Genomic DNA, 24,485 nt, shown 5'->3' with positions numbered 1-24,485 from the left:
TACACGAGGTGCACAACACAGGTATTTTTTTCAGCACTTAATTGACAAGGACTTGTTTTTCCTTCTGTCCCAGTGGGCACAGCTCTTTTGGTTTTTACCAATATTAAGCCTAGGAGATGAAAGTTAGCCTATTCCAAAGTTACTTGCACTTAACAGCCTTTCCTTACCAGTTAGGCTGCTGCTCTACAATAAAGCAGATTTCTGTTTTTCATTCTGAAGCAATTTCTTAGTATTTCCTAGTGATCCTGATCTTGGACAGAAGCCTGGCAGAAATCACTAACCACACTGCTTGTTCTAACATTATTTCATTAATAGACCTTGGTTTAGCTGTATCTTACATTGCCAAGCAGGGAGAAATTGCACTTACATTAAAAGGATTCAGGACAGTGACAAATGTGTTCGCCAGTCAGCAATTTACTGTTGCAGGCTACAGCTGTGCTTTCCCCTATTTCTGGAGCAGCTCAGAGGCAAGAGATTCAGTTAACTCACTATCTCAAAACAAGGATTACAAATGCTGAACAGCAGCAACACTGCACATCAAGGCTGTGCCCTGTACAAGCAGCACAAAAGGAAGTGTGCAAGGCTACTGGCTTGGAAAAGTGGCATCTTGTTTTTAGTCCTAAGCAGCAGTTAAGTGATTCTAAGTGATCAGCTGCAGCCTTCAGCTGTGGATGGTAACTATTTACACTGTAGATGTAGCACTTAACATGTGGTCCAGCAGTACAGAAGGAACATGGAGTAAGGGTAACTCAAAGTCATTGTCACTGGGCAAGGCTAGATAAGAGGATGAAGACTGTTCATCTGTTTGGAAAACCTTTAAATAAAAAAAACCTGTTTTATAAAAATACAGTAAAATAATTCTACTTTCATAGCAGAATGCAGAGTCTGAGTTACCAAGACACTACTAGGGTTTTGAAGGTTTTACTTAAGAAAAAATAATTGCAACGACTTTCCTCCTTTCGAGTCCAGGGTCAGACACCCATTGCTGCAAAAATAGAATCAATATCCATGTTCTCAGTAGCTTCCTTCAACACGGGGACAGGGCTTCTTTCCAGCAGTGGCTGCTTAGGGGTCCTCACTGTGCTCAGTTCAACAGAGGCTGTAACAGCATTGGAGCGTCCTCCCCAACTTGGGGGACCATCCTGGTAAGGTGAGAGGACAAGTGATGTGCTGTTCTCACAAACCTCATAAAACTCAGAAGGTTTTTGCTGAAGAGTCTTCACAGTTCTCTTCACTCGTGAGGATGATCTGATCCTCCTTCGGCAGAACCGTGCCCCACGGTACCGCTTCAGCCAGCGTGTGTTTCGTGACCCATATAGGAGGTATTTGCGGACGGATGTTTTGACACAGCACAGCTTTTTCTTCAAGCTTAAGGGGAAGAAGATGCACAAAACGTAACTTGATAAGCTGCTAAAGTGTTGTTTCATTTGTTTGGAAAGATTCAGTTGTTGGCCATCTCTACCATTTTACATGTCACGCCAACAAGAGACAACAGCATCGTGTACAAGAGTAGCCAAGGCATTCTGAAGAAAGGTGACACCCCTTACCTTGTACAATCACAACCATTAAACATGCATTTAAGTTGCATTTTCATCCTCTTTAAATAATTGTGCATTTGTTTAAAATTCTGTGACAAATTACTGAAGCTAAACAGAATGTTCACATCAGAGCATCCAGAGACCCAAACTATTGATCCCATTTGAATGTAAAAAGAATGGCTTAGCCCACTGCATTTCTCTACACTACCATATTATGTAATATTAAAATGTGAAGTGACATATCCAGAAACCTCTCACCCACGCAATATTACCTGCAACCTTGAGCCTCCACGTGGTGCAGCCGGTTGCTTTTCAGCAGCTTGTTACGCAGAAAATAAGCTGCTGATTTGAATTTGTTGCCTTTGCACCACACAATGACTTTCCTGAGTGCCTCTGACAGTTCCCCAAATGACGTAGCTGTTTGGACCATCTGTACAAGAGACCCAGCATCCTGCATGCTTGCTATACGAGAGGAAACTGATGCTGACTTCACTTTAAGAGGTGTTGATGTCATACCTATACCCTGAAAAAAAGAATAACAAATGATTAGTCCTTTAAAAGCATCGCATGCCTTATCCTCTCTGCTGGAGAGGAGCAGAGTACTGAGGTTTTTTGTGACAACATTCCTTATGCTTTCTAGGGAGAAACTGGAAGAACAGTCTTGTTTTGTGGAAAACAAAAAGAGGCAGCAGACAATTAGAATTTGTATTCTTGTCTACTGCTGATTTGCTCTCTGGTCATTTCACCTGACATACCAATAAATGCTCAAAATTTGTTAATCAGAAATTAATAGTGATTTTCAGTGTGAAGCTTCCAAACTTGGGTTGTTAGACAAGCACAAACAAAGCAGGGAAAGGGGGCATTTTCAACAGTGGACGTGATGTTTTAAGTGTTGGGTCTTTAAAATAAATGTGTAATATGGTGCCATACAAACCTGCTGTGTTAGAGGTTTGGATGGTCGAAGTAAGCTCTTAACATCAAATCCCAGGCACTTCCCTATGAAGAGAAAGGACGGTTTCCATTACAAAATAAAGGCAGTTTTTATGTCTTTGCACAAAGATGACAATGCTTTGCCCTGCTCAGCTCTTAGATCTCCTGCTGTGTCCACAGGCTCACATCTGTACTTAACATTTCCAGGCAAATTCAAGGGGGCTATGCTCATCCTGCATGGCAGATGGCAAGGGATTAAGTGGATGCAGAGGTTTACAAAGGACTGCAAAGCAGAACTTAATGGGTGAAAGCTTCATGCAAACACCTGGATACCTGCAGACACTGGCCATGACCCTGACTGGAGGCAAAGATTTGGGCACAGCCCAGAATCAGCAAGCACAGGATACCTGGCATCCTAAACTTCCAACCATACTCCTGTACGGACTGCAGAGAGTGCTCTTAGCCCCATCTATATAGAGGCAGGAAAATACAAATCATTATTTACAGGACCTGCACACTGCACTCATTACCTGCTTCTCTTCAGATTGTATCAGGTTTATTTTTTTTAAAAAAAGCCTCACAATACTGCTTTTATCCACAGGTTTGTAAAGACAAGGGTATATGCACCATTTACCTCCTCTTCCAAGGACAGGAGAGGGGAATTTGTTACCGACATGCAGTAGAAGCACACTTGGCTGTTAAGACAGACACTGCAGTCACTCTCGGAGATGTCAGAAACCAGTAGCACTGTGGCACAAGACTTTACCTCTGCTGGCTCTGGTCACCAGAACTGGCTCTCCGATATCCGCAGGGCATGGAATGTTAAAGTTTTTCACAGCATTCCTGCAGGCTGCAACACTTCTTTTTTTCCCCATCTCTGACACTGCCTCTGGCAATGTGGGGAAGTTCTTCAGCCAGCCAGTGCGTTTTTTTGTTGTAAGCATTCTAGCCTTTTGCTTCTTCACCTCAGCAGAAACATCAACTCCAAGGAAGTTACTGATATCAGAAGGGAAGGTAAACTCCTTGATATAAGGCATCTGTTGGGTCTCAGATACCAGATGAAGTGATGTTGACAATGGGCCATACAAGGAAATGAGGCTCTGCAATACACACCTGTACTGAATCCTGAGGAGAGAAGACAGAAAGGTATGGAATCTCCTCTAGCCAAACCTTGTGCTCAAGCAGAAGAGCTGCTAGAAGAGATTCCAAGATGCCCTTTCTGTATTGCCCCTCAATACAATCTTTTTACATTTGATCACCACACTTTCCTTAATATTAGTCTGCTATGGAACTGTTTAAGATCAGAGCGTAGAAGCAACTTGACTAATAAATGTCCGATCAGGACCTCCTCCACTTCCCAGAGTGCTGCACCTGGGACTCAAGCATGTTTCTAGGTCACATCCACATCATTTGACAATAGGTCTTTCCCCAAAAGCAACCTGTAGCAGCTTAGAAGAATGGTGCTACCACTGTTGCTGCACAATTGCCTGCCCAACATTTACTGGGGAGATGGGTGCCTTTTGCCCAAGAATGCTTTATTGGTTCTACACCACGCTGTTACTCCCTCAGAGACAGCTGTTGGTTTCTCAGTGTTGCTCTGCCATACTGTGAGTAGAAACCCAATTACCCTAGAAAAGTCAGGAGTATTACAGAACAACTTTATCCCAGCCTTTACATCTCAGCCTGAGGCAGCTCTTACTGCTTGCTGCAAAGAGTACTAAATGTTAGTGTTTGTAGCAGGCTGGCTTTAACATTATGATTGTTAGCGCTACACGAAGTCTGACATGAAGCAAGAACAAAGCCTTCCATAAAGCATGGAGGGACACCCCCTCCCACCCCTCTTCCTCCTTCCAACTGAATAAAGCTTCCTCAGCAGCAAGGCCTAATTAGAAATCGTTCTCCCTGACAGGCACAAACAGACAAGACAGACTTTTGAAAACACAAACCATAGCCGGCTCAGCAACCCCGAAGCCACTGTGTTCAAAAGTATGAATTCTTCTGAGCAGAGATGTTTAACAGACAATCTGAAGATTACACCAGTTAAGGATAAAAAATAAACAGCATGTAATGAGACTTGCTGAACACACCAACTAGAGGCAATGCACAAGGCAATATCCGGGATAATCTGGGAGATGAGTAACCAAACTTTGGCTTGCTCAAGGCTGGAACAGCAGACACCTAACACCCTGAGGTTCCTACATAATAACTTGAAAATAAGACGCTTGGCTATGAAAGAAACTTCAAGTTGCACATACGAATTGCACAGTTTAGTCCACCAGCAATACAGGGCCTAGAGAAGACATAGTTTTGTTGTCCTCATGAGGTGTTGCTGGTGAACTGCAAGACTGCTTTCGTTATGAAAAAAAGGATACAGAAAAGCTTTACAACAACAGTCCAGTAGCCGAAGTATGAGCTTGCAACCTCCCAACACCTTCAGAGCCACTGTTTCCAGCACAGGCTGACTGGGAACTAAGCACTCTGCATGGGCTTGGGATGTCTTTTTCCTGTGATGATATGAGGAGATGGTTATGATCTAGCCTTTCCCCCCTTAGCTCTGCAGATTGAGTTAATGGATGTATCCCATGCAACATATAGTATTAGAGCACTTACGTGGGAATCAGTCCTGCAAGAGTTTCAATGCAGCCCACCAAGTTCATTTTCCATAGGCGCTTCGTGCATTGTTCTACCTATAAATAAAGAAAACTCCTTTAAGTGGTATTTTGAGAGATGGGCATGCTTTGGTCTAAGAACTGTTACTGCATTAAATGACACCTTCCTCTTATTGGTTTAACAGCACAAACTGCAGGTTTGCACAATGGAATGTTCTGATACATTCCTATAGCCACACTGTATTGAAAAAGATACCTTTATCACACTACTGTGAACGTGGAATTAAATGAAGGGCTTAAGTAGGCCATTGCTAATTGGTGCTGCATGGTTTCTCCTGCAGTATATGATGGCTTTTGATACTGGCTTTTACACATGAACAAATCAAGAAGGTAAGAATTATCCCTGTTCTATTTCAAAACAGTTATTTAAAGATATTGACAACCCCTTTACCAGAGAACTGGTAAAGAGTTTGCTTTTCATCTTATAACAGAAAAAGTCTAATAGTGCAGACTAAGATTATTCTACACCCCCACCCCCATTATTACAATTAATTGAAAACAAATCACTGTAGTACTCATATACTCAAAGGCAGCTACTTAATGTCTTGGAGCGAGTATAAGGGACCAAAGAGTGGTTCCACTGGGCTGAAAAGTGTAAATGGCATTGACTACAGAGCCAGGAAACCCACATGAAGAGAATTAAAAGCGACAAAATCACACCTGCTCCTAAACACTTTTTGCACGATACCCCAGGCACCCAGATGTCCTTCTGGGACTGGGGCTGAGATGCAGAGACCCCTCGCCGCGTACCTGCCGGCCAGCTGGGGCTGCTCCTCACCTGCTTCAGGGCCAGGTAGGGCCGGTGCCGAAGCAGCCGGCTGTGGTAAACGTAGAGCACGGCCCGTAGGACGCGTCCCTCGGCGGCCAGGCCCGTCCCCGACAGCCGCTTGCCGGCCACGCCGCACTGCCGCCTCAGCGCCGGCAGACACATCACTGCGGACGGGAGACATCAGCCAACACCTCAGCGCCCGCTGCCGCCGCCACCGCCGCCGCCGCCCCACGCCTTCCCCACGGTCCCCACCTCCCGCGGCCGGCGAGCATCCCCCCGACCGCTGCGGTCCCGCAGGGCGCCCGGGAGCGGCCGAAAACTCCTCCCACCCCTTTTCCCGGACCCACTCCCCAGCCCGGCCCGAGGACCTGCAGGGTGCCCATCCGCCAGGGCCACCGTCGCGCTGCTCGCAGGCCACGGCACGTCCAGCCGGTTCCACGCCGCCTCGGGCGCCGCCATGTTGCGCAGGACGGCAGGGAGGGAGGCCGAACGCGGGCGGGACCATCTTGGCGGGCCCGGGAGGGGAGGATTGGGAAGGCCCCGGCCGGACCAAGTCACCAGACAGGGGGATGAGAGAAGGGATACTCCCTGCGGCAAGATCTCTAGCCCGAAGGCGGCCCCGGGGGAGGCCGCTAGGGGACTGAGGGCTTCCCTTTCGCCCCTTCCTCGCACAGGTTACTCCCGGCCGCTGCGGGATAAGCTTACCCGGTGGTCACGGGGAGCTTCGGGCCTCCCGCCTGCCAGGGCTGAGCCCGAGCAGCCCCCCGGTGCTGCAGGCGGGGAAGGGCCTCCCGGAGCGTCGGCCCAGTTGCGGATGCCGAGGGCAGAGTGAAGGGCATGGGGGAGCCCGATGGGCAGCGCCCGGCCGTGAGCCCCCCGGGCCGAGGTGGGGTGTGCTAAGTCTGTAAGCAGCCAGTCAGGGCCCGGTGCTGCTCCAAGGCCCGGGCTTCCCGGGGGCCTGACTGGTGCACTGCGTTTCCAAAATGTCATAAGCGAGAAGGCAAATATAAATTATGAGTGTTATTCACAGCTTTTAAACCTCGCAATTTTTCAGCATCCGCCTGGGGGATTTTTGGCTGCTGCGAGCCAGTGCAGCGGCAGCTGAAGTCCCCTGCGATGCTCTGCAGGAGCAGCTCTTCAAGGGATTACCCTGCCACAGGCCATGCAACTGCTCCCTCCCATTCACAAGAATTCAAAACGTTGTCACGGCTGGAGAAGACCTCCATCATCACAAAGGCCAACTGTCCAAGCAGAAAAAAATACCATGCCCACTAGAACATGTCCTGAAGTGCCTCCTCTACACAGTTTATTAACATCTCCAGGGATGGTGACTCCACCGCCTCCTTGGGCAGCCAGTTGTCTGATTATTCTTTCAGTAAAGAAATTCCTCCTAATACGTAGTTTAAACCCCTGCTGGTGCAACTTCAGGCCATTTTCTCTAGTCCTGTTATTACTTGAGAAAAGAGGCTAACATCTTCCTCCCTACAACCTCCTTTCAGGTAATCGTGTAGAGAGCAGTAAGGTCTCCCCACAGCCTCTTTTGTTTTCCAGGCTAAACAATCGCAATTCCCTCAGCCTATCCTCAACAGGCTTGTTCTTCAGACCTTCACCAGCTTGGTTGCCCTTCTCTGAACTCACTCCAGCAGCAAAATACCTTTCTTGTAGTGAGGGGCCCAGAACTGAACACAGCACACAAAGTGCAGCCTCACCAGTGCTGAGTACAGGGGCACAGCCACTTCCCTCCTCCTGCTGGCCACACAGTTCCTGATACGGGCCAGGATGCCATTGGCCTTCTTGGCCACCTGGGCACACTGCTGGCTCATGTTCAGCTGGATATCAAACAGCACCTCCAGGTCCTTTTCCGCTGAGCAGCTTTCCATCCACTCTTCCCCAAGCCCGTAGCTTGCACACACACAGATGCGCACAGCCTGAAGTGCAGAAAAAGCTGAGTAACTTCACACCAGTAGCAGTCTGCATCAGCATTTTGAACAAGGAAAGGCCTTGCTGCCCTCACCCTTGTTGAGCACCCATCCTGCCTGATCCATGCATGTGCTGCTCTCAGCCCCAGCTGCTGGGATTTGCTGTGAGAGGGCTGAAGGGTCAAGGCTAGGCAGGAGTAGGGTCTGTGGTAGATGCAGGTGCCCTGTGGAGCTGATTGCTGTCATGCATTAGTGTTCCCAGAATGGTTTCCCATCAGATAGACTCAGTGCTTGTTAGTCTTCTGTGAGCTGTTCTCCCCACATATAATGACATATAATCACGTTATTTCCTGCCTCCTGCCCGATCTGTCTGAAATTGAAGGAACTCTTGTCTTACCTGCCAATATTGGTATTTCCATCATTACATTTTTTAGAAACAAAGGAGTTAAATTGAGCAGGAATTTTATATAGTCTTGTAATATCTTTAGATTGCCTTCTGTTGAATACTTTGTTTCCTTTCAAGGAGTCTCATATGAATACATATTAAAATAGAAAAAAAAATTGTCATTAATGGTTGCACCTGTAGGGAGGTGAGGTGTGAAAGCAAATCAGGAGGCAGAACTGTTAAAAGGCTGCTAGGAGCTCCTTCCTCTTCTGGAAAGGGGGTTAGTAAGCTTCCCAGGCTAAGAGTGGAGCTGAGTGGTAAAGATAAAAATGGAGTATCCATGGTGTAAGCAGAGGATCACGAAAGTATCTCTAGCTGAGATTCTGAGGTGTTTTGAACATCCTATAAGCGAGGAGCAAGCCTGGGCTATCTGCTTTCAGTGTTGCTGTAAAATGGAGCAGTTGGCTCAGGGGTTGTACCCACCACTCCATTCTGTGTTCATAAAAGGTCCTGGAAGCATCTTTATTCATGCTGATGGTACTGCTTCCTTCAAGGTGTACCCCAAGTCTGGTAAGTGCACAGGTAGCTGAGAATGCCAAGAGCTGTTCCTGTAATGTGCTGAAATGGGTGCACAAAGTGGGGATTTTTTTTTTCTTCCTGCTTTCTTTTTTCCTTTCCTCTCTGTATGGTGTTATGAGGCTGTTTTGCTGCCTATAATTTGTTCTAAAGGACTTTAAATAAGTGATAATACAGATGCAAAGCCTACTAATTTTTCTAATAATGCTCTAGTGAGTCATTTGGTTCTAGCAAATACCTAGGATGAAAGTTTGTCACCACTTACATTATTTGAAATAAATAGCCTGGGGCTTTATATACCCTTCTCTGTTCATCTTCCAATGTATGCTTCTTTTGTTGTAGTAACTCTGACAACAGATCTGTGATTGACAATTTCCTTTTCTTGTCACTATGTGTAACCAGCAAGTGGCAATGAGCTTTGTCCTGCTTACTTGTACTGCTGCAGAGGTCAATGCTAGGCTGACTTTGTAGGGGCAAGAGCAGGTAATAAAGAATGAAAACAAAGATCTAGTGCCTTCCTTGTGGTGAGATAGGTATAAGCAAACAAACAAAAAAAGAACCTGGCAGCATCTAGTTGGGGCTAGCGCTCACAATAAGAATAGTATCCTGTATCTCTTTCCAGGAGTGCCCAAATACAGGCACAAATACAGGTGGGACTGCCTTTAGTCAGAGGGGTTTGCTTCTTTATTACTAAGAGTTCTTCATGTTTCTCTCTCTTGACAGAGAATATAAAGAATGTTTTTCAATGCCTGTGCAGTTATGTTTTTCCCCATTCCCCTTTTTTTTTTTTTTTTCAGATGTTGGCAGCATTCAGCTTTCAGAGGACAAGGTAAGCCTTGGCCTTCACCTTCATATATGTGCACATATAAACCTGCTGTAGTGAGGGCCAGCTCAGGAGATGCAGATGTCTTTGGAAGTTATCAAGGTCCTTAAATTTGCTGTTCCCTGCGAAAGTGATTCAAGACCCTTGCAATCTGGAGAATGAAACAGTGTTAGGACTGAGCTCCAGTAAGGTAATGGGACTGAGAAACAACATGCACAATGTGAATGCCTGCTGTGGAATAGCCCACAGTCTTGTTGTCTTAATAACAGAGGTGCTAGATAAGGGCTCTTAAATATGTTAAAAGAGCTTGTTTAGGGAGTATCTCAGGCTGCACAATTATTATCTAGCTGCCTTTTGGGCCTTTCACAGCCTAAGATGTGCTCAGCCCTGAGGTGCAGTGGAGGGTTACAGGCATAGCTAGGAAGTGCTGTGAAGTTCTCCACCATGCTTTTTGCTGCACTGCTTCCTTGGTTTCTGCCTGCAGCTGCTGGAGTGCTTGGGAGTGGCGATCTATGAAGCCCTGGACTGGGGAATCGACAGCCAAGCAGAGCGAGAACTGAGCGATCATTTGGAGAAACTGCTGTGCATCATGTTGAAACTGGATAATGAGGCAATGAAACCAGCAGCCACCCTGCAGGATGTTATCAAGGTTTTCTTCTCCCTACTTAATAAATACCTGAGAGGAGTTGATGGAACAATGCTGTTTACCAAGGAGCAAGACCATTTCTGGGATAAAGCTGGCTAGCTTGTTGGAGGACATAGAGAGAGAATGTGGCTTTCCCATCAGAGGGGAAAAAGCAAAACCATCTTAGGGCTGTGCAAGTGCAAATGGAAAAGAAGGAAAAAGCAAGACAGCATGGCTCTCATGCAGCTGTGTCTATACAGCTAAAAGTCTTTCAGTACATAATCTCCCAATTCAATACCTAGAAGGCTGTGGATATTGAAAAAAGTCACTTGTCTGTAGCACTCAGTTTCTGCATAATCTAGGATTTGAATGTCTCAAGTCAAACAAATGTTTTTCTCCCAACTGTAAGTTAAAGGTATGAGAGATTTTCTAAGCCTCAGTCTGATCAAGGCTGGGGAAAGTAACAGGACAAGTGGCTCCACTTGATGTGCTTTATTGTTCTTTGTCTGCACTGGAGGCTTCCCCTTTCAGGTACATATTTCAAAGTGCACTTTATGAATATATATACAAGATATATAAATTAAAAGATATATGTAGGTAGCGGTGTAATTAATATAAGACTTGACATCTATCTTGCTTCTTTGTTCTGCTGCATCTGTAATAGGAAAAAAAATGTAGAAAGAGGTTGTGAGGAAGACGTTTTGACCGTGGACTGAGAAAACAGAATCTTGCTTTATTCTATCCTACTATGTTTTTTCATTACAAGATCTCTTTTAAATAGTTGCATTTCTTTCAGGTCTGTGAGGAGCACTTGTCCAGGCCTTCTGAGGCTACCAGCTATTATAAAATGACCTGCGGAAGACTATTTACTGAATATGTGGAACTACAGAAGCTTGTGACCATCATCCAGACTTCCAAAGAGGTGTGTCTGGGATCACCCTTTAGCTGCTTTTCCTTCAACCTTCACACACTCTTAGTTCTAAAGTAACCTTCCCATTGCCCTAGAAATGGAGTACCTGGCTGAAAGTCTGTTATCATGATGTGAAAGGCTACTGTCTCTGAACTGCATTAGTTATTTATTGTAGCTTTGGAAAGTTTGGGTGTTTTGGGCTTCTAGGCTTTTCAGGTTGACATTAGTAATTTATAATGGACAGACAGGAAATCACTAAACAGTGCAAGGAAATTACCTTATGTGCTTGCTTCTCAGAGTCTGAGAAAAATGGATGTGGAAGATTTGGTGAAAAATCCCTGTCAGAAGAAGGAAAAAAATGGGGTAAGACATTCTTTTGTTATGGGAGGAGGGTACTGCCTTTGCTATCTGAATCGTTCCATTGATTCTTCTATGGAAAATAGAACTGGAATGCAACTAAAGCTTTGTAGGACACTTATTCTACAGAGTGCCTTTGTGGTTCAACTTAAACCACTGCTAAAAATGAAGTTGGAAGCAATCTTTGGAGAAAGTGTCCACAAGCAGTTTCTTCATGCAAATGAGGCTCAAACTCTAGCTCTTGGCAGGTGCTGACACACCTGCCTAAAGCAGTCAGTTTCTTTCTTGTAGCTGGACTGAAAACTCCCAGAAAACTCTCCTGTTAGTGATAGTACTGGAGTGTGCTAGTTTGCCCTTATTATGTGGAGTCTGTGCTGGTTCAGGGCTGGAGGAGACTTGAGGCCAGTAGCTCTTGTCCATCCTTGTGGTTGTGCAGCTACAGCAGCTCAAAGGAGTGAAGGAGGGTGAGGCTGGAGGTTTAGCTCCTACCTTCTGCTCCCTGCCTTTCTTGTTCTTCCAGTCTGTCCTTCCATAGATCTTTGGCTCTGCGTTTGGGGCAGAGAAAGCAATTTACTCTGTTCTTTTCAAGGCCCTACACAGCCAAGGCTCAATCAGAAACAAATAGCTCTTCTGGCTGGAGCTCTGCCCGGCATAAACAAATGCACTGTAGTCTGGAGTCTGTGGAGACAAACAGCAAGCCCCAAGAGACTCGTGGACTCGCTCCCTTTGTCTAAATAATACTTGCTTTGAAGCACGCTCAAACTATTCGTATGAAAATGTTTGTGAACTGTGTGTTTGGGCATATTCTCAGTTTGTGATCTATTAAAATAAACTGGCAAGCTATCTCAAACCACAAACTCATCAACTGCTATAGCTCTTTTCTGCAGGGAATACATGAATAAATACATGGGCTTTGCAGTGTGGCCTGAAGGCCAGTGTATTTGGCCTCTGCTCCTTCAGGAGACATGGATTCCAAAAGCAGGATCCTGTTGCAAACCCTCTGCCTCTAAGTTTCCAAGTCCCTAAGCACCAGCTGATTGCGTTGCTCTGACAAACTCTCGAATTTAAAATAACCAGGATGGTCACTTCACTAGGACCCCTCAGATTAGAGCTGATGTCTTGAGTGGTGCCAGGTAGCCAATGTTCTCTATGGACCACACTTTCTCAAGCTGAATGCTACAAAACAGGCCTTCTGAAAGAAACACTTAGCACAGGCTGATGGTATGTAGGATTGTACAGTTTCAGAAGAGCTTATCCATATGTGTCACAAGACAATCTTTACCTTGAAATCCAAGCAGTGAGACCCCTAGGAGCATAGCTGTTCTTTCACTTACCTATTGAACTGAGTGTGATGGGCTTGGAGAGCTGTAGCACTTTGTGTTGTTTTGCACAAGTCTGGAAAGTTTGGAGTTTGTCAATACATGGGATGGTCCAAGTAGAATAATTGCAGTGATCCAGTCAGTAGGGAAAGAATATGAGTGATAGTGATGTCACCTACATCTGAAAAATATTTTGTGTGTGCAAGTTGCTCTGAAATGGCCAGCTGAAGACAATTCTTGTCCTGAAACTAAGGTGCCAATATTACAGTACAGAAGTCTGCCTTCAAGTCATATTTCTGTCAAGTTCTGTGGCCATGTCAAATAAGTACAGCTCCAGAAAGTGCAAATGGCTTAGAATAAGCTCTTTCAAAGGCTTTTAATAGTGACCAGTTTCCCCAGAGAGGTTTGTGCGTTCTCCTACGCAATAAATATAGCCCTGCAGATACAGCTGGTATATGGTCTCTGTCTATTAATTCCTGTTTTCTGGAGTTCAGATACGACTGTACCAAAGCCATACTAAAACAATCCAACAGAAAAAAAAAGTCTCCTTGAGGGCGGCCATCAGTCAGAGCTTGCATCAATTTCTTCCATCTTTATACCAAGATATCTGAAGGAATAAGTTGAGAGAAGATTCTTGATTCTGTAAGTGGAAAAGGAAGAGGGGTCGGAAGCTTTGTTCTGAGGCTTTCTAAAATATTTTGCTTCCCTTTCTCTGTTTATAGTACAATCATTTGTTCTTACTCAATTTGCCTTTGGGATCCAGATAAGCTGTTGACTTACATTACACTTCCATTACAATGTTGTCTAAACATGCTATTGAGTTGAATTTTTTTTGCTCCTGTCTTAAACTTTTGTTGAGCTATACTGCATGCCTGAGCATCCTCAGGTATTAATACAGGAACAGAATAGGCAGATGTCAGAGTTATCAATTTGCATCTCCAGGCTGAAACTGCTAACATATGCTGCTGTGAAAGTTGAAATATGAGATCCCTTTCCTCTTGTCTTCCTCTTTTGTCTGTGGACTCTTCAACCCTTTGTTGAAGTTCGGAGGATTTTAATGGTAAGATTTGGTATATCTTTCCCAGTGCTTCACAGGGTCCAACAGTATAAAAAAAACCCTGCATGTGCTCCAGGTGCCAGGAAGTTGGCATTCAAGAAATGGTTCTAGCTATGTGGCAGCAGAAGCTGTATTTTGCTGAAGTAAAGTCATAAAGTTAATGACAAAATTGAGGAATGAACCTGGCGAGCCAGTTCCCAGATCCCTCATTTTAAGTTAACTTCCACAAAGAGAATGAGTTCTCAGTCTAGTTCTGTTCACTGATCTGCAAGTGAGTTTGAAGGGGTTGTTTTTGTGTTACTTCATTTGCTAAGTGTGCCCTGTTGCACAGAGGAAGGGGATGCTGCTGTGTGCATTCTAGCCAGCTGTTGACTTGTCCCTCACTGGTGTCTCCCAGGCATCCCTGTGGCCCAGCATCATCCATGAACTGGAGAATGGTGTGAGGCTGCGCAAGGCCACGGAGCGATCCCGGCGCCACGTGCCTCCAAAAGAAAGCATCCGTTCTCCCTATGAATTACTTTTGGATGATATTCAGCATAAGAGGTATACCCTTAGGAAGGTGAGTAACTGGAATCTGAAATCACCTGTCCTACCTCATTTCTAAGCAGTAGTTACTGAGACCTCTTCTCGAAAAACCTGTCTTTCTCAAGGGCACTTCCAAGCGCAGAAGTATCTGGGTCTCCCTCTCAGCTGCAGCTCAACATTAGATCACCCTAACTGTCCACCCAAGTCCTTCATTTCCAGGAACACTGTGATTCAGGGAGAGCAATGCTTTCATGGACCTGGGTAGTAAACGTTTTCTTTTTTCAGGGGTCAGCCATTCCCTTCCCCAGGAGCAATTACACTGTCTTGCAGGCATCAGTTTCACAAAACAGACCCTTACCTGCTTATGCTTTCCACCTTGAATACTCTTGTCCTCTAGACATCTTGAGCTGAGCTGTGCCTAACATCTCTTCCTAATTTCCTTGCCTTCCTGGATTTTGTGGACTGTGTGAAAGTGCAAAGGCACTTTAGAGTGAGTCCTTTACTCAGCGTTAGGCAGAGGCTCCTTGCAAGTGTGCATGATGTATAGCAGGACTATAGTCAGTGCAAAAAGTTGACTTGGGTTCTAGGGGCTTCCAGCAATGTAAATGGTTGGTGAAGGTGACCAGATACAAAAATGTCTGTGGTGTCTCCTAAAGGATTTTGATGCCATTGGCTTGCTGCAGCTTGAGCTGGAAATGATGAACAGATCTAAAACATTGGCATAAGGCTTTGTGGCATTGGCATGCTTTGCAAGCAGACTTCTTGGCAGGAGATGAGACGCAACTCTACTTGTAATAAAGAACAATATTTTAAAAAGTGAACATTTTGCATACCACACTAGACATCAGACTTTTTTCTTCCTTGTTGGTGCTGCTAGAGTGCACGGGGTTTAAAAGCCTCAGCTAAACTACACATCTATAAGCCCCCAGCTCTTGCTTTTCTTGACTGTGGCTTCAGACTTCAGATAAGGCTATAGCATTTTTCTGGAGATTATATATTGATATATAAATTAATAGTAATGGAGGGGGGAACAAAACATCGTAACTACTTGTGTTCCTTGCTATGTACTGTGTATGGATGCACTGTGCAGTACAGAACCTCAACTCAAGGTGGCAGGATGAACTGGGTCTTGATTTTATTTTTTTTTCCTGTGGTCGACGAGAAGCACAAACATGAAGAGTAGTAGTCAGAAGGGCTAGAAGAAAGCATAGAGTACTACTGCTCAGGTATCTCTTAAACAAGGTTTTCCCCATCTGTAAAGCTATTTTAAAACTTAAGTAGCAAGCAGTGGTCTAATTTGCAAGTGAATGGAAGCCCAGCTTGTGTGGGTAGCTGTAGTGTTGTTATACCTGCATTCCCACGTGTTTTGAAGTTGTACACCCAGAGAAAGTAAAAGGCATAGCCTGAAAGTAAGAATAAGTGAATAAGGGAGTTGAAGACATGCATGTGCAGCTGCTTCCTTTTTTTTTTTCTTTTTTTTTGTCAGCTCCTCCCTATGTATCAAACACAGGGCTTGATGAGGGAGACAGTCTGCCTCACATGTATACCTGCCCTGCAATTCTATAATGGCATTGTTTTTAGTTTATGTAGGGCTATAAACCAGTCTCTGGGGCTCTAGTTTATGCATACAGCTGCCTGCTGGTGCTACAGTTCTTGTGACAGTCTTGTTAACCCATTCAATTACTCTCCTCCCTGGAGATGAGTTCTCACTGATGAATGTGATGTGACCATGGTGCTTGTTAGGACCCCTTCTGACATTAAAATGTGAGTACATCCTTTCCAGTCGTTCCTCAAAGCAGTTTATGGCTGACCGGGGCTAGAAAGCTGTGTGCTTCTTGTGCAAGTCCCAAAGGGCTGTGTAGTGCTTCTGATTGCCTCTAGTTTGCCACAGGCAAATCTGCCTCTACCAAAAGCCCATATAAGCCACATCATTCTAAACTTCCCAATCACTTCACCACCTCCCACATTCCCAAATCCTGACTTGCATCATTCACTGGCAAAGTGAATGGAAGGATGTACCAGAAGTAGAGAAGGAATTATTGCATAAGAATAATTTCTGCTCTTTCAGGTGATCATCAAGCAAAACCACAGCACCCTCAAAGATGATGTAGCTGCTCCAAAGTCTCATTTAAAACCTGTAGGTGACCTGGTGCCATGTCTAATGACAGCATTACATAATTATTCTGGAGTGAACAGAATGTTTTCTAGGAATATAGAGCTCCTGTCTTATCTACTGGTTTGGATCTGTGAGGGGGAAGTATTAATAGCACTTAACTTTTGTGCAAGCCCTCTTGCTAAACATGGGGGTTAGGAAAATGGTAGGTCACAACTTTGTGGGATAAAGACAATCAGTCTCTCTACTTCCTCCACTGCTTCTTTCATTTGGAACACTTTGTGGTCCTGAAGTACTCCAGCAGTCCCAGTTTCAAATTTGAGACATGCTAAAGTATTCTGCTATGCATTATCTAAAGGTTCTCTCCTGTGTCTCTTTTTGCAAGGCCCAATGCCTTCCTGAGTGAGAGGAACTTGTTAGACAATGCCATTTTGTCACCAGTTGTCTTTTCGTTCTATCCACTGTCTCTTTCTGGTGCTATGCCTTGCCTGCAGGTGCTGGAGAGGAAGCTGAACGAGTGTGTGCCATTGGGGTCCAGCTGGCATGAGCATCTCATGACAGACATAAAACAGCAGCAGAAGCTTCAATCGGCAGCAGCAAGGGAAAATGGGAGCAGGCCCAAAGGTACCTGCCACTCAGTGACATACCCAGCATGCAGGTGAAGTCAGTATTGATTGCAAATAATGGATGGCCTCTGAAATGAAAATACACTTATCTTTCTATAGCATGTATAAAGCAAGGGAGGTGGGAATATAAATTTGTGTTGATAGCAGTGGTGTGACACAAGAATAGCTCTCTCTAAAAAAGCTGTTGTGGCTTATTAACATTCCAAAGATGTTTCAGTTTACCATTTTTTTGAGATGTTCAAATTTGTGAGAGAGCAAGGTTTTGAGCATCACCCAAAGCTAAAAAGATTGTGTAGCTATTGGGACAAGTCTAGTAAAATATGAAATTCTGATATGTGGGTATCACATTTGTCATTTTCTTGTCAATACACAGTATGTTATCTTGTCTGTGTGTATGGGATTTTTTTTGTTCCCTCTCTTCCCTGCAGAAATGCTTGTGATGCCAAATACTGTCTTGAAATCTCCAAGCAATACTTTCTTAACTCTCCAGAGTGTAAGTACCAAGTTTAAAATTGTCAACACACCAAGAGAGCAGTGGGGACAAGGGGTTCAGATAAGGCTTTAAATTAAAGGACTCTGGAGAGGCACAATTACTTCAGGCATTAGATCTACAAGCACACACATAGCCTGCAATGTCAGGTTCAAATCCTAGTGTGGGCAATCTTGTCTCTCAAAAGTGAACGAATGTGGTACTATTAGCCCTTTCCTCTACAGAAGCTCTTACCTTATTTAAATACTTCTTTTTGTGGCATGACTTCAGTCTATAGAACCAAGGTCCGCTCTGGTCTCTTAAAATGAGATCCTGTAGGAATTTTAATATGCATAAGAGTTTGGCCAATATGGGCTAGAACTATTCCCACTTTTACCTCACAGCAAGGTATTTGATGCTCAATGTGTTTACATTAAACATGGTATTTGAGCTTGTGGAAGGAAAACTTGACTTATACTCAGGAGGCAACCTCAGTCTTCTGCCTGTGGAGTAGTTTCAGGAGTGCCATTCTTCAAGAAACCACAATACGTATTCTTGGAGTTCTCCAGCTCCTGGCTTGATCATGAAAAGCTTGACTACTTGGTTCTGGGATTCAGACTGAGCATATTCAGAAATTCTGTGGAACAGAATTTCAGCCCTAACACATCGTGTCTAACACAGATGCGCTGGCATACAAGCAGGAATCTGTTTTCTGTAAATATTTCTGTCTGAAATGCAGTTGCTTAATTGAGGAAAACGGATATGAATTAGTAAAAGCAGAAAATCTTTCCTATATTTGCACAAGACTGCTAATTGTAAGAATGTTCAGAACCCTGTGGCTGAGGTACTATTGCTAAAGTAGAAGGAGCTTCATATGGAGACTCATATAATCACATTAATTTCCTAGAGAAACTAGAAAAAATTATGTTGAGATACAATGTTGGGTTTGAGTTGGGTTAGTGAGAAACAGACTCTTGAAGTGTTCCTCCTGTGTTGCTATGTGTGAGCTGGGGCTAAGAAAAAGGTTTCAGTGTTGTCTGAGAGTTTTATAGGGAGGATGTTGTTAAGCTGGGACTAGTATCTGCATTGAACTTGAGTGAAAGAGAGAACAGATGAATTTGAAATTTCACTAGCTTGGCTGGAGCTTCCTGGCTGGGGAGAGGGGAATTAACTTCCTATTACCTCTTGCAATATGAAGTTGCTAAATGCACCACATTGATTTCACTCTACTGAGCCTTGAACATTTCTGTTCAGCCTTGGGTATCCTGGGTTTTGCGTAGCAGCAGCACTTCTGAAAAAGTGGCCTTGGGGTCTCTTGTGTGCAGCTTAAGACGGTCGTGTCCTCTGGTCTACAGGAAACCACTCCCAAGCTGCCTTCCAGCACCTGGCTCGCCTCAACTGGGCCATCAGTAGTATCTTGCATCAGCAGAGGTCAGTGCACTTCTAGCTGCACATCTGAACCAGGTGAAAAAGTACAGTCAGCCTGCTGGGTTTGTAAAGCCATAGGTTGGGCTCACTCTACACTTTCTGATCACCTGAAGACACTTTAAAAGAGAAGCTCCATTAAAACCTAAGCAGTTTGGGGAGGTACCCTTAGAAAATCATTCCTAAGTGGCTGCCTGAAGCTTGTGTAGTTCCTGCCACTTCAAAACAATGATAGGATGTCCCCAAAGGCCTAACTGTAATTCACTGAAAAAGCTAAACAAGTGCTTTAAATGGTCAAGTAGAAATTGCACCACTTGATTTTATTAAACTTAATGGTGCTAATGAAGCCTCATCCCTACCTGCTGACAAGCATAATTACAGTAACATCTGCTTTTTGTGGTCTGAGCTGATGAGGGGAAGAGATGTAAACCTTGCTACCTTCAGAAGGCACTGTAGTGCTGTTGAGAATTCAGCCTTTGAAGTAACTACTTAGAGGCTTCCATTTGTTTTTCCGCACCCTAAAATTCTCTCTTCTTACTCAGGTATTCCTGCAGATGGCACAAGTCTTTCTGTGAGTACACCCACACTAGGAGATACTAAACATAATGGTTTCCTGGATGCTGGCCAACAGCAGCTGCCTCCTTCCAGAGGAAGGTCCAAATCTTTAGAAAGAGTCCTTCAAAGCAAGGAACTTGTAAGTCTGGCATGTTGGCTAGCAAGCCTGGTCTGATACATCTGGTAATGACCAGAGCTTGCACCTTGATCCTTGTACCAGCAGTAAGCATGTTCTGTGGTTTTTATCTTAGGCCATATGGTATATTGATCTTAAATTGAGGTGGTCTTGTCTCCTTGAAGACAGCTTAAGAGAAGATTGGGTGCTACAGTGTCCTTGTGGAGGCTTCCCAGTTTGAATTACATGAAATAAAGTTGTTCTTCATATAAGATGAGAAAAATACCACTGCATTACTTGAAAGTGCCTGTCAAGGCTTCCTCAAGCACACTGTAGTTGGCAATGGGACTGTCCTGCGTTCTCTATCTCCCCTGATTCTTTCCAGATTCTGATAAGTTCAGAGAAATCCTTTAAGCTGTAATAAAGCAAAAAAAGTGCTTGACAAAATGTAGATAGCCCAGCATGACTTCTAAATATATGCAGTACTGAAGCCATCCAGCCTGAATGACTGTTGCGTGCTGGGTTTTGTGTGCTTCTGTGCACCCTTCTGATTCATGGCCTTACCCTGTTCTGACCTAACAAAAGGTGACATGCCCTTGTCTCCTTTCCTTCTGCATCCCTCATCTCTGGAGAGTCTCTAAACTGACCATATCCCTGTATGATGTCCTTGTTCAGCAATGGTGGGGGATGCAGGTAGGTTGGGCTACTCACCTGAGGATAAATGCACTGTTGTCTCTCCTGGTCAAGCACCAGACCAAAGCTGCAATTGTGTGAAACCAGTGGGTTTTAGGAAAGAGAAGGCAAGAGTGTTGTGTTGTGGGAAGGGATCCTGTACCTGGGAGAGAAGGAGGTGCCATCTGTGCTGTGGTCTGTACCAGAGGGTTAAGTCCCCCAGAGACTGGGGCTCTGGAAATGGTATTAACTGCTGAGGGTCTTGCTTCCCCAATGAGGTGTCATAAAGGTTCTTGAAAACTGTTGCAACAGCCTTCTCTAGTAGTTTATCAGCTAGAATTGCTGAAAGGCCAACTCATATGCCCCATCACTGGCAGAATTGAGTTTCGGGGACAAATGTTCCTGACTCTTTTTGGGACCCAAAAAGGTTTTGAGGATGACCTCCCCAGATATTTGCTTCCTTCAGCTTTCTCTGATGCTTAACTTCTTTTTATAGAACTGCCACTTTTCTACCAAGTGGCCATCACCAACCATTGCTGAGTTGATTGGAACCAGATATACAATGATGGTGCTGGAAGGGCAAGGCTTATTCCAAGGAGGTGCCTTTCCAAGAGCGAAGGTATGTTTCCTCTCCCCTTTGTGTTGTCTTTGCTCTTTCAAAAGCAGGCTGGCTTCATGGCCCTCAGTGCTGAAATGCTGTGGTTCTCTTTGCCTTAACTTACCTGGTTCATACAGCTCTGAAATCACAAAGTTATTAATTGGGATTTGCTGAACAGTGAAGGAAAGGTTCTGAACTCAGGCTCCCACACCTGAGTTGTGCTGATTCAGGCCACCTTGCTAAGTGGATGCAAGGGTAGGGTACAGGGAATGACCTGCAGCATGGGACTGTTTGATATTCACTGTTTAACTCCACTGGTTTATTCACGGAGTCTCCTGTAGAGGGGCAGTTGCAGCCCCTCTAGAACAGATCTCATGAGTACAAGCCCTTGGCAACACAGATGGGAGGCTATTTGTGCTACTTGGCTTAAAGGTCAGCTTCTTGGTCTCACTTTTTTACCGGTGTAGACAGAGCTAAGGGGTTCTCCTATCAGAACTTCGCTACTTCCACAACCTGTCTGATGCTTGCTTTCTTCTCACCTTACTTACCAACTCTGCTCTAATTTGCCTGCTCTCTGCCTATTCTAAAATGGTTCTTACCCCCTTTGTCTTCTTGCTGCTGAAGTTCGTTTAGCTTTCTCAGGCTCTACTTCTGAAGATAATATCACTTCTGACTGCCAGCTGTATATGAATGTGTTCTTTTTTTATAAAGTTCAAGCAACTCATCAGCTTCCTTATGACTCATTTTTTGCTTCAGGATTGGATTCAGATTTGCCTTGACTTAATCTCTTTGGGATTGCTGCAGTCTACCTCAAAGAATGTCTCTCTTTTTCCCTGTCTCTTAACTAGCTACTGTTACACTCTTGCACAATACCGCTATTGTTTGCTCAAGAGCCTTTTTTTAAACTCCTGTTTTCTGGCAGCTGCCCCGAACCTCTGCATCATAAAAACACTGGCCTACAAATAAGACTCTTTTTTTGCCTTTTTTGCTTTTACTTTCTGTGTCTTTGCCATCCTTCCTTGGACCTCTGTTATTGTACGTGGATCTAAAGCCTTTAGAAGCTGGGTTTATGTGCCTGGTCTTTGGCAGGCAGTGGATACTGTTGGTACAAAGATGTTTCCCATTGGCATTCACAAGTAACTTTCCTCTCCACAGATCTGTTTCAGCTGCCATAAGCAGATGTTGCTTAAGTGGCCTTACAGCTGTCACCTCTGCAGCAGGTGAGCTGGTACAAAGGGACTGAGTGAGGAGGGAGAAAAGAGTGAAATAACAGCACTGGCAGTCCTTGGTGTTCAAACAGTTGCAGTACTGGATAGGAACAGGTTGCAGAGCCCTTCAGTTTTCCATAATCCAGGCTGAAGTGTCTACAGCTGCAGAGGATGTGGAAAAACTTGCCTCTGAAGTGGTGTCTCAAGTTTAACTCTTAATACTAAGCTAACAATAACCAAATTTATTGTACAAATATTAGATTCAATTTCTCTGAGATCACTCTGCATTTTGCTTTAGAGGTTGCATTGAACTTCATTTAAGGGCTTGAGCAGGTTCTGGGAGAAGTTCTTTACCAGAATCTTCTGTTGATGACTGGGAAATGAGTTGGACCTACTTGTATCGACTTATTTGTAACAGGTTTTCTGTTCATGGGAGTGGTGAAGCACTGAACTGATTAAAAACAACAAATAACCATTGGGAACAGAGTAGCTGCCCAAGTGAAAAGTAGTGGATGCCTTTGCAGATAAAGCCATCAAGCTCTGGATGCTGACATATTTCAGATTATCTAAAAAAGCATAAATAGGAGGGCTAGCAAACAGAATAGGAGAGCTCTAAGCTTGCTCACTTTTCCCATCAAGTGACTGTGCCACAATCACAAATTAAGACTTGCTTGGGAAAGTCACCCTTAGCAACAAGATTGGTATCTGCTGAGCTTTACTTAAATGATAATGGTGGTAACTTTTTTTTTTTCTCTTAGTGTTGTCTGCTGTGACTGCTGCATCAAGGCAAGTCTAGTCTTTACAAGAGTATGTGATTTTTCAATTTTTTTTTTCCACCTTTTCTGCTTTCCCTGCACCACACTTAGCCATAGGAAGCTTTCCTTAACTGATACCTCAGGTCTACCCCTTAGCTCGTTTCTAAGAAAATTGAAGAAGGATTATTACAAGGTGCAAAAGCAGTCATGGTACCACAGGCATCTCTTGTACTCAGCTAAAACAACTGTGGTTCCTTTTTCTTTGATCCTGTGTAAAGTGGTTGGGATTACTCTGTGCTCTATTTACACAAGGGTCAGGAAGTTCACTGCATTAATGACTATCTGCTAAGTGCACCAATAAATCAATTGAATGCCATGCAAATGTTACTGCTAAATAGGAGGATGTGTTTCCCTGAGAACTCAGGTGACTTGTGCTTTTATTATAGATGTCCATGCCCTTCAGAACATGTGTACATCTCCCACTTCACTTGTTAAAACTTTTGAGACTCTCCAGAGAGGAAGACCCAGCTACTCAAAAGCAGAAGAGCTCAGAGTTGCTGCATGAAATAGAGCACTGGGAGGAGTTTGGGTAAGCTGCAACAGGGATGTTCTGTTTTTACCTTGAAAGATGCAGCAGTTTCTTGTTGTGCAAGTCTACAAACATTCAGGCAACAGTATGCAGTATTGTGCTTGTCAGTTGAATATTAAGCTGATTGACTGGGTTAGCCACTGGTCTAATTAGTCTACAGTTCTCTGAAAGCTTTGTGGGTTTGCTCTGAGAGTGTGTATGTGCTCTGAAATACATTTTGCTTCTTAGCTCTCAGGTTTTTGACATGGAGTCAGAAGTGTGTCTGTATTACCTGATGCATAGAAAGTTCCTTGTGACAACTTCATCTGTATAAGGTTTTCTAGACCTGGTTATATTCTATCCCCCACAGCTAGGGATCTGGCACTACAACTCAGGACAAAGCCTGTTATACCTAGAAATAAAATATGCTAATGGTCTAAGTGACAGAGTAATGCCACAAGTAGTTTCTCAGTCATATAGACACCCTTCCCTGTCTGTCCCCAGAAAGGAAACTTTCAGAAAAAGTGGGTAGAAAAAACAGACCTTGTGAGTGAAAGTACAGTATCTAGTACTGGTAACATTTAGTCTCTTAATTCCAAATCAGTTGAATATTCCACTGTGGGAACACTGTGGGTGTCTTTTCCCTCTGGAATCATTCTTTAATTTAGCCAAAATAGTCACAACAGTTTCTAGTTCAAAGTTGTACTTCAGTTGCCAAAAATCAGGGTCAGGGGCAGTGTTCACTACCAAAGCTGACTGTGTGGGGCAGTGCTTTGGTCTGTTTTCTAATGCAGGTGCTGAAGAAGAGTTTTGAGTGACGGCATTGCATAGTTTAGGATGGAAAAAACCTCCCAATCCTACAGCATAAGGTTGTGGCCATAAGATTGGATCAACCACAGATATCATTAGTCCTTTGGCTGATCTACAGTCAAGAGAGAGAAGGTGGCAGTAAATGAAGGTGTTCTGGTGCTTTGTAGCT

General features: G+C 44.2%; 2 protein-coding genes across 3 annotated transcripts; one reads left to right on the top strand and one right to left on the bottom strand.

Moving 5' to 3' along the window:
- Positions 1 to 180: 180 nt before the first annotated feature.
- Positions 181 to 6,395, bottom strand: NEPRO (nucleolus and neural progenitor protein). Of its 2 annotated transcripts, XM_030464105.1 has the most exons (9): positions 6,275 to 6,395; positions 5,916 to 6,070; positions 5,079 to 5,155; positions 4,841 to 4,972; positions 4,415 to 4,492; positions 3,235 to 3,593; positions 2,473 to 2,534; positions 1,811 to 2,061; positions 181 to 1,368 (listed from the first exon to the last, which is right to left on the bottom strand). In XM_030464105.1, exons 1-9 carry the CDS (start codon positions 6,363 to 6,365, stop codon positions 972 to 974), a joined length of 1,602 nt encoding a protein of 533 aa, XP_030319965.1. In that variant the 5' UTR covers positions 6,366 to 6,395; the 3' UTR covers positions 181 to 971. The 2 variants fall into 2 exon arrangements, with proteins under 2 accessions (XP_030319965.1, XP_030319973.1); XM_030464113.1 differs by lacking the exon at positions 6,275 to 6,395 and having other exon boundaries at positions 5,888 to 6,007.
- Positions 6,396 to 8,662: 2,267 nt separating this feature from the next.
- On the top strand, positions 8,663 to 24,324 carry LOC115598331 (protein spire homolog 1-like). The gene is made up of 15 exons (XM_030450749.1): positions 8,663 to 8,780; positions 9,584 to 9,615; positions 10,094 to 10,258; positions 11,031 to 11,156; positions 11,442 to 11,507; positions 14,275 to 14,436; positions 16,471 to 16,539; positions 17,010 to 17,139; positions 17,570 to 17,675; positions 18,947 to 19,041; positions 19,578 to 19,729; positions 20,874 to 20,996; positions 22,131 to 22,195; positions 22,942 to 22,990; positions 24,301 to 24,324. Exons 1-15 carry the CDS (start codon positions 8,663 to 8,665, stop codon positions 24,322 to 24,324), a joined length of 1,482 nt encoding a protein of 493 aa, XP_030306609.1.
- Positions 24,325 to 24,485: the final 161 nt, after the last annotated feature.

The sequence above is a fragment of the Calypte anna genome, chromosome 1, assembly GCF_003957555.1.
Source record: "Calypte anna isolate BGI_N300 chromosome 1, bCalAnn1_v1.p, whole genome shotgun sequence".
Lineage (NCBI taxonomy): Eukaryota > Metazoa > Chordata > Aves > Apodiformes > Trochilidae > Calypte > Calypte anna.
Note: the sequence above shows the minus strand (reverse complement) of the source record. Positions and strands in the feature narration are given on the sequence as shown.

Bases quoted from the DNA above. Each gene is read 5' to 3' on its own strand.
- NEPRO (XM_030464105.1), bottom strand. From the start codon at position 6,365: ATGGCGGCGCCCGAGGCGGCGTGGAACCGGCTGGACGTGCCGTGGCCT. The intron at 5,156-5,915 runs GTGAGGAGCAGC...CTTTATTTATAG, and splicing joins CCTACCTGGCCCTGAAGCAG to GTAGAACAATGCACGAAGCG. The intron at 4,973-5,078 runs GTAAGTGCTCTA...ATATCATCACAG, and splicing joins CTTGCAGGACTGATTCCCAC to GAAAAAGACATCCCAAGCCC.
- LOC115598331 (XM_030450749.1), top strand. From the start codon at position 8,663: ATGGAGCAGTTGGCTCAGGGGTTGTACCCACCACTCCATTCTGTGTTC. The intron at 14,437-16,470 runs GTGAGTAACTGG...CTGCTCTTTCAG, and splicing joins AGAGGTATACCCTTAGGAAG to GTGATCATCAAGCAAAACCA. The intron at 22,196-22,941 runs GTGAGCTGGTAC...TTTTTCTCTTAG, and splicing joins AGCTGTCACCTCTGCAGCAG to TGTTGTCTGCTGTGACTGCT.